Source organism: Cnephaeus nilssonii, assembly GCF_951640355.1.
Source record: "Cnephaeus nilssonii genome assembly, chromosome: 5".
NCBI lineage: Eukaryota > Metazoa > Chordata > Mammalia > Chiroptera > Vespertilionidae > Cnephaeus > Cnephaeus nilssonii.
The window spans coordinates 60,467,732-60,477,361 of NC_137076.1; the positions used below are offsets into that span (position 1 = coordinate 60,467,732).

The 9,630-nt window shown below is 47.2% G+C and overlaps 1 protein-coding gene across 2 annotated transcripts in view; it reads left to right on the top strand.

Annotated features, from left to right (window-relative positions):
- MAML3 (mastermind like transcriptional coactivator 3) overlaps positions 1-9,608 on the top strand; it is a 386,341-nt gene extending 376,733 nt beyond the window's left edge. The window contains exons 4-5 of one of the 2 annotated variants that reach the window (XM_079770768.1): positions 3,806-3,890; positions 8,599-9,608. In XM_079770768.1, coding sequence (XP_079626894.1) covers positions 3,806-3,890; positions 8,599-9,596 — 1,083 coding nt within the window. In that variant the 3' untranslated portion in view covers positions 9,597-9,608. The remainder of the gene's footprint in view (positions 1-3,805; positions 3,891-8,598) is intronic. The other variant, XM_079770769.1, reaches the window with a different exon arrangement.
- Positions 9,609-9,630: the final 22 nt, after the last annotated feature.

The window sequence follows — 9,630 nt, forward strand, 5'->3', positions numbered from 1 at the left end:
CAATGTGGTTCTTTTTTTTTTTTTTTTTGGGGGGGGGGTTGTTTTGTTTGTTTTGTTTGTTTTATTTTTGGAGATGCTCATGCCTAATTTAGTATTATCCCAGGAAAGGCCTTCCACAAGAGATTCTTAGATGGCTCCAATGGGGTCTATACAGGGCATCCCACTTTTTTTTTTTTTAATCTTCACACAAGGATATATTTTCCATTGAGTTTTAGAGAGAGTGGAAGAGAGGGAGGTGAGGGAGAGAGAGAAACATCGATGTGCGAGAGATACATCAATTGGTTGCCTCCTGCACGCGCCTGTACTGGGACTGGGGAACCTGCAACCAAGGTATGTGCCCTTGACTGGGAATCGAACCCCTGACCTGACACTCACGGGTCTAAGAGCTGATGCTCTAATCACTGAGCAAACCAGCCAGGGCAGGGCATCTCACTTTTGTTATAGGAGATGTGAGGTTGTCATCTAAGGCTCAAGGCCCAACAGAGCTCTGCCTCACAGTGACCCTTCTAGAATGTTCCTGATAGGATAAGAATTGTGGGAATTTATCAAGCATCCTCCATCACCTACTGTGTAGGACACAGACATGTTAAGATCTCTACTAACCAAGAGCAGCAGTTCAAAGAAATACCAGTCATCCCCCAAATAGAAAAATTGTACTGTCGAGCACAGTTCACCTAGGTTCCATTTTTTTGCTTTTGTTCCTGAACAGCTGTATAATTATCTCCCTTTTCAGCAAGGTCAGTCAGCCGCCTGGCAGCTCTTGTACAAACAAACCTCTATCCCTCTCGCCCTGCAGAAGGTGTGTGACAAGGAACGTGCGAATGTCTCTCAGGCGGTGATAAATGGAGCTGCTCAGGGGAAGCTGGGCTTTGTAAATCCTCTCCCCAGCCAATCCCAGGAACTTTCAGGTGTGCCTGATCCTTTGCGTGATGGCTTTCAATATGTGTGCTGTGGCCAGGCAGAGCTCGGCTGGGCCAGCCCAGGGGTGTGCCCACCCAGTGAGGTCAGCCAACCCTGGGAACGGGGAGGAGGCAGAGGAGTGGGAGAGGAGATGCCACAGAGAGACACCCACAGACTAGGAGGTGAGTGTGGGGGAATCCCTCACCCAGGACATGGAGAGACACAAGGCTCCTTGGAAAAGACAAGGAAATGAGAATTTAAAAATGAGGATAATTCCTTGGTGACTGTGTGGACCAAGAGATGATGAGGGACCAAGGGAAGAACAACTCACTCAAGGTCAGAAAGTGTCCGGTCTTTGGCCTGTGGCATGGTTTCACCTGCCAGCGTAGGTTTTAATAAGTCCCCAGCCTTCCTCATATCGCTCCTTTAAGGACTGCATGGGATAATGTGTGTAAAAGTCTTTGGAAACTGCACAAATGTATATGGGGACCTGTCACATGACCCTGATGTCACAGAAGAGCCGCGCGTGCCAGCCATCCTGTGGGACTAGCCCAGAAATGAAACCGAGAAACAACTCAGGGCGCTGTGGCACCTTCCCTGCACCTGCAGGCCGTGCTTCTGGACGCAGGCTGCCTCGGGGTCTGCAAGGGGTGGGCCGTCAGCTTTGTGTTTTGAAAATGAATGTCGCCATATCCAGGCCAAGATGTTTTTCTCGGTCTTTGCTGCAGCCGAGTGTCCCTAACACTCTCCATTTTGTAAACAGCATGTTGGCGACACCTGGCTTTCCTGTAAGGCCAGGTGATGGGAAACAGAAGGACTTGCAGTCTTGCTTATCGTGGGGAACTTTAAAATCACTCTCAGAGGCCCTAGCCGGTTTGGCTCAGTGGATAGAGCGTTGGCCTATGGACTGAAAAGTCCCGGGTTCAATTCTGGTCAAGGGCACGTGCCCGGGTTGCGGGCTTGATCCCCAGTAGGGGGCATGCAGGAGGCAGCCAATCAATGATTCTCTCTCATCATTGATGTTTCTATCTCTCTCTCCCTTTCCCTTCCTTTCTGAAATCAATAAAAATACATTTTTTTTAAAAATCATTCTCAGTGGACTTAGAAACAGAACAGAGCAGATTGAAAGCAGAGGTGGAGTGACATTCAATGCCCTCCTCTCAGAGCGTGCAGGGCGTGTTGCCATTCCTGCATTCTCAAAAGTTCCACAGAACCTAGGATTTTCTATCTGAAAGAAACATTAGAGATCATCGAGTCCCTTCATTTTACGGATAAGGAAACAGAAGCCAGGGAGCTGAGGTGACTCATCGGAAAGAACAGGGTTAGAGAGAGGTGGGGTCGAGACTGGAGCCCTGCCCCATCCCACCACAGGCTGCCCCGCTGTGTATCGGGTTGTAAGCAGGACAGTAAGTGGGAAACTTGGCTGAGGAGACGCTTTTATGAGCACAGCTTACTTTCAAGAATGCCCTTATTTTGCTGCCTAAAAGATGAACACAGTTGCTTGTCTACACAATTAATTAATTTTAACAGTTTGTGCAAAACACCAAGGTAGGCACCACAGGACGGGGCACACAGGGCAGAGGCTGCTCTTTCCATTGGTTGCCAGGATGCTGTCTGGCCTTGTCGAGAAAGGAGGAAAAGAAAAAGAAAATGATAGAGCTGCCCAAGAAGGAAAACAAGAGCAAAAATAGAAATAAACACATGTGCTAAGAAGTAGTCAATGTGTGTTGTTTTTATAATGAGCACGCTACAGAGCAGGGCCCTAGTTGTATGTTCTTTGTAGCCCTTCAGATGAAAGGTGCCGAATGAATATTAGCTGCTGAAGGAAGTTAAATGACAGGCTAGATCACGCAGCTACTTGACGGCAGACTGAGAACTAAGACCCCTCTCTCCACCTCTTATTTTCTCTCCCTTTTCACATACAGCATGGTAATGATCATAGTGGCCTTGCCAGAATATGGGTAATAGCGCGGGCAAAGCAGGTTTCTGTGAGTGGAAGAAGACAGACTAGCACTAGCACGCAAGCCTCCTGGCTCTGGGTCCATGTGGAGCCCCACATGGTTTCCTCTAGGCAGTGAATGCTGGGTAGTTTACTTGTGGGGATGGATTTTATAGGCAGGGTGGCCTCATGGGAATAAGATTGGCCTTTTTCATAGCCCCTGAGAATCCCATCTTCCAATACCCGAAGCATCTATTTAGGTCATTCAAAATGAGTAGCCTGTCCCTTTGAGCTCGGTCCCAACACAGCTAAGGAAAACCCGCAGGCTGATGATGGAAAGTCAAAGCCACTTGGCTGACAGGCTTCATGAGCCAGCACGTCCACACAAAAGGCATGGACAAGGGTGTTCACAGCAGCAGTATCTGGGACAGCCCCAAACAGGACCTGCCCTAAATGACCATCGGTGGTAGAACAGGTAAATTAATTCTCATATTAATAGGATGGACTACTTCTCAACGGTGAGAATAGACCACAGCTACATGCATCCCATGGCTGAATCTCCCAAATGTAATGACCACAAGAAACCAGATACCAAAGCCAGACACAAATACATTGTATAAGTAAATCCATAAAACCAAGTACAAAAGCAGACATAACTGATCTGAGTTGTCAGGTTCGGGCAGGGGTTCCCCGCGGTCAGATGAAGGGTAATGACCAGCAAGTGTGGGAGCCCCATATCCTGGCAGTGTTTTGTGTCTTGATCTAGATACTGGTTACCGGGAGTGTATTCATTTCTGAAAATTCATCAAACTGTACACATCTGCTTTCTGCACTTGCCTGTATGCATGTTATTCTTCAAGACAAAGTTTAGTTTTGGAAAGAACCCTGCCTTCCTCGGAACGGCAGGCTATTTAACGGCCTGCTCTGTCCCCACCTCACCTCCACCCTTCTTGTCCTGTGTTCCAGCAGCTGCAGCAGTCACATGTACCCCGGCAGCACCTCCAGCCCCAGCGGAATCCATACCCCGTGCAGCAGGTCAATCAGTTTCAAGGTGAGGCCCGCGTAGCCAGTAACATTGCCTTGTGGGCTATGTTTGTGTCAGGTAATATTACAAACTAGAGGCCCGGTGCACGGATTTGTGCACATTGAAAGGAAATTAATTAGAAGAAATATTTTAGAAGCTGGGGAGGGACCGTGGGAGGTTGGCTCCAGGGCGTGTCCAGCCCAGCTCACCCAGTCCCGATCAGCCAGACCCCAATAGCAAGCTAACCTACTGGTCGGAGCGTCTGCCCCCTCCTGGTCAGTGCATGTCATAGTGACTGGTTGAACGGTTGAACAAACAGTCGGACACTTAGCATATTAGGCTTTTATTATATAGGATATTTAAGAACGGAGAATACCAACCCATCAAAAGCATTCTGGAGACCCCTTGCAGTTCCAGGCACCCTTTTGGTCACTGTGCTCCAGAGAGATCCTAGTGGGCTCAGGGAGGGGTCAGGGTGGCTGTGGGGGGCTGAAGCAGCTGTTCTTTGCCAAAGGTACAGGAAGTATTTCAATAGTTAAACAACCAATAAGAACATACCGGTGCCTGTTGGCCCAATATCGGCTTTGTTAATGTCCAGGTCATCATCTCAGTGACCACAGTGGGAGAAATCTGGTACCACATTTTTCTTTGCTAATCCCAGTAGGTCAGCTGGCCAAAGCCCTCACCTCCAGCAGCCGAAGTAGAAGATTCTGGCTTGCAGCAACCACTAATCTCTACTGCATATAGAAATAAATAATGCCTTGAGGATGGTTGGACCATCTTGATTCTGCTGCCCTTTGCAGAAATCCCAAATCTTGGCCCCCTTAGCAATGGGCATACCATATGCCATTGTTTCATAAAGTAGAAGGTTCACTCAAGTTTCATCCTTTTCATGTCCAATAAAGAGAGCCCCTAAGGTTCTCGTGTGGGGTGGAGGATGAGCTTGAGGACCCTTCGCATTCTATCCACAGGGGTTTTCAGGGGGTTCCAGGAGTCCCCTGTCAGTAGAAACCCTCATCGCCATCCCCTTCCCTTTTCGTAGGACCTAGATCAGTGGTCGGCAAACTCATTAGTCAACAGAGCCAAATATCAACAGTACAACGATTGAAATTTCTTTTGAGAGCCAAATTTTTTAAACTTAAACTTCTTCTGACGCCACTTCTTCAAAATAGACTCGCCCAGGCCGTGGTATTTTGTGGCAGAGCCACACTCAAGGGGCCCAAGAGCCGCATGTGGCTCGCGAGCCGCAGTTTGCCGACCACTGACCTAGGCTAACATTTTTCAGTCTTTGGATTGCAACACACAAACAGGTTGTGAAGACAATTGTACGAGCCACAACCAGCATTTTTTCAATGTGATATAATAGAGAAGAAACTGTCGGAGGGTATCATCCTAAGGGAACCGTTTGTTCCGGTTAGAAGACCACCTGTGTGTGTTCTGGGTCGTGCACTGTGAGGTGTAGGTTAGAGAAAAGCCTCCGACACTCACAGCCAGAGCCCAGGACGCGGGCCTGTGAGCACGCTGACCCGAGTAGCTACCGTTCCCTCCACTGGACACAGGGAAGGGCGAGAGGGACTGGGCTGTCCACAGGTGTTCTACCCACTAAATTAGTGCCAGAATTCTTTGAAGAATTGTTTCTCACTTGGTCCTGGGTGGGAAGGAGCAGAAAATAGTCGTTGATACATGGGCAGTCTTTGGTGCAGACACGGGCCCTCCTCTATCCCTGTAGTTCTCACAGTTCCCCTGCATCAGAATCCCCAACAGAGCTTGTTAAAACACAGACACACACACACACACCCACCCAGCCCCCCCACTCAGAGTTCCTCATTCGGGAGGCCTGCAGTGGGACCTGAGAATTTACATTTTAACAAGTTCCCAGGAGTTGCTGCTGCTGGCCGGAGGACCACACTTTGAGAACTGGAGCTTTATATTATGAACTTATTAAAAACATTAAATCAGATAAACCTGGCATCATGTCCATTGGGTTTTTTAGGTTCATAACTCATTTATTATTTTTTGGAATAAAGTGACCCACCCAAAGTTAACCTGTCTATTAGGAATTAATTCTGAATGCTTTCGTTCCAATTTAAAAGTTCTACTTCTTGAATTTTTCTAAAACCTCAAAGCACAGGTAATCAACCTAAAAATTCAGCTACACTTAAGTTAAACAACTCAGTGGGTTCCTAAGCTAAATATATATATATATATATATATCTTCAGTATTCTCATGTATTTACTCACACCCTAGGTATCATAATGTTATATATCTTGGAAAATAGCAAATTGGTAGATAAGAAATGTTGTCCTTGGAGAGAAGTTTTGCGTGAGAACTTACACATCTCAAAGGTTTTAATGACTATCTTTCTCTTATTGAGTTCTGTGTCTCTGGGCAATGTTACATGCTATGAGGAAATGTTTATTTTTCACAAATACAGGCATCTTGTGAGGGAAAATAGTAGATCTTTTAGAAAAAAATGTCATATTATCCTTTCTATTAGAATATGGAAGATTGTCTTTGACATTGTGACGTTAACCGCTAGGCAAGAAAATTAATCTGATTACAGTGTCTCACAGTATGATCTGTTTTAAACAAAAAAACAAAAAAAGAAGAAAAAGTAGTCTGTTGTTAAACATATGTAGTAATCAGATAAAGGCAAGTTAATTCTTGGGATGCACCTGATTTTTTTCCTATATATATAGTTAAAATTAATGAAGGCATAAAACTAGATTAATAAAATTCTTTTTGGTTTTCTTGAAAATATGGTGCTGATTGCTGATTTTAAAATGCTCTTTTTTTCTATAAGAATTACATCTAGATAGTGTAGCCAGTTACACTAAGTAAAAATAAAGGTTGGCTTGGGTTAATCTTTTAATACCTCTTAAAAAGCATTGCAGCACTTCTGCCCACTTAATAAAGGAACCTATTTCTAATTCAAAAACAGTCCAGACAATATCCAGTCCCTCAACATGTCCATTATAAACATACAACAAAAATTTCCAAAATATTAAAGTCTTGTTATCTATTTCCAGCAGCCCAGCAGCCTGTGTGTGCAATTTGGGTCTATCTGATCAATCTCTGAGTCAGCAATATTTTTCCTTTAAATTTTTAAATAAGCAACTCAATAATCCATTTCACCACAGTTGATCAGATTGGCCACGAAGTCGATACAAATTTAGTCGTTAAGGTCACAAAACTTCATAACAAGATTACAAGTTGCACTGTATACTAACATCCAGTATTTAATCAGGAACTTTTGATTTTTTTAAAAATCACTTCGATGTAATTAAGCTTAAAACAAACAAATGGAAACATTTCTAAGGATCACCCCCAGATCTTTCAGGTTTCCCCACAGTAACCTTCATTTTTCAATGCAGAATGATATTGATCTCAAGCCTCAAAAACGTAAGTCATACTCAAAATTCCCGTAATTTTCTTTCTTAAAGAGAGAAATAATATATGGAGACATATTTGCTGCCCAGAAATCAATACCCCCATCAGGAAGACAAAAACACACTTCAGTTATCTGCCAAGGTGCCAGGCTTAACAAGGTTACACTATTCTCATCTGGTTTCTCATCTCAGTTCCAGGGAGGATCAAATTTGCTTATAATATCGATTGGCTCCCATGCTGCATCTTTTTTAAATGTCCAGGAAGAAAAAACTATTTTTCTTTGTCTCTTAGACTTAATCATTAGCCAGGGACATAGAACAATCCATCGTGTGCTCCTCCTAGTCCTTCACAGCCTTGGCTGGGGCGCAAAGGGTGACATTTCTCTTCTCCTGGCTGGTTTGGAGTCTCCCTGGGAACAGGTGAAGAAGTCCTCACTCACATGCCCAATTAGAGGGACGTGACTTGGGGTATTCATACTCTGGCCAACTTTTAAACAGCTTCGTTAAAACGCTGTTAGCGATCGGCCGAGAGCCACAGTCACGGCCGATTTCAAGGAGTGGACTCGCTGGAAAGAGCCGTAAAGTTCATTGCCAAGTAGCCAGTAGCAGGATTTTTTTTTTCCCAGCTCAGGAAGCTGGCCAGTTTGCACTGACATGTTATGACTCAGAATCTGGAGCACCTGGAAGTGTGCAGAGCGGGTCCAAAAAAACATCCAGTCTGTCACAATAGCTTCTGAGCAGAAGCAGCGGCCTTTAACCTCTCAAGTCCTGCTCGTGTCTTCAGGGAAATTAGTCTCGTGGTCTTTACTGATCGTATTCTCTACTGAACCACGTTCCACTTCACAGGTAGAATAAGCACAGCCATAGCCATTTCTTAGTTTAGCCTAGGAGGCGAATTCCCTCTCACCCCCAGGAAAAATCGAATCGGTTGAGGATGGCATCCTATCAAGAAGTGTAAGAAATAATTTGCTTCTGAAATGTGAACAAAAAAAACCAGGGTAATCAAGTGAAAAAGTCAACTCCAGAGGCGTGTGTACAGTGTGATCCCAATCTGTGCATGTGTGTCTGTTTTTACATAAGTAGTAGTGAGCAGTGGTCATCTCTGGAGGGTGGGAACTTGGGCGACTTTAATTTTCGTCTTTGTGCTTTTCAATACTTTCCAAATTATTCACCATCAGCGTGTGTTCTAAGCAGAAAGACAATAATTGTTCCTATTAGGGGTGTATTATCAGAGTAGACCCTTTCATACGGAAGCATTCTGTGTCTCCCGGAGAAAATCCCAGCACCTGGCACCGTGCACGGCTGACCAAGAAGAGTGAGTGGTGTGTGTCCTTTTTCCCTGCAGGCTCCCCGCAGGACATGGCGGCCGTGAGAAGCCAAGCAGCCCTCCAGAGCATGCGGACGTCGAGGTTGATGGCACAGAACGCAGGCATGATGGGTATGGGGCCCTCCCAGAACCCAGGGACAATGGCCACGGCCGCCGCCCAGTCTGAGATGGGACTGTCCCCTTACAACACCACGCCTACCAGCCAACCAGGAATGTACAACATGAGCCCAGGAATGACCCAGATGTTGCAGCACCCGAACCAAAGCGGCATGAGCATCGCACACAACCAAGCCCAGGGGCCGCCGAGGCAGCCCGCCTCCGGGCAGGGGGTGGGGATGGTGAGTGGGTTTGGTCAGAGCATGCTGGTGAACTCCGCCATGAGCCAGCAGCACCAGCAGATGAAAGGGCCCGTGGGTCAGGCCCTGCCCAGGCCCCAAGGCCCGCCAAGGCTGCAGAGCATTATGGGAACGGTCCAGCAGGGCGCCCAGGGCTGGCAGCAGAGGAGTTTACAGGGGATGCCTGGGAGGACTAGTGGAGAATTAGGCTCATTCAGCAACGGGGCCGGCTACTCGCTTCAAGCCGGCCAGCCGAGGCTGACCAAGCAACACTTCCCACAGGGACTGAGCCAGGTCGTGGACGCTAACACGGGTGCCATGAGAACCCTCAACCCGGCTGCCATGGGTCGGCAAATGATGCCTCCGCTCCCGGGGCAGCAAGGGACCAGCCAGGCCAGGCCGATGGTCATGTCTGGCCTGAGCCAGGGCGTCCCCGGCATGCCAGTGTTCAGCCAGCCCCCAGCCCAGCAGATGCCCAGTGGCAGCTTTGCTCCCAGCGGCCAGAGCCAAGCCTACGAGCGGACTGCCCCTCAGGACCTGTCCTACAGCTACAGCGGGGAAGCAGCCGGGGCCTCCTTCCCCGGCCTCTCGGACAGCGCCGACCTCGTGGACTCCATCATCAAAGGTGGGCCGGGGGACGAGTGGATGCAGGAGCTCGATGAGTTGTTTGGAAACCCTTAGGCAGGAGGGGGCCCAACGGGCAAAAGAAACAGGA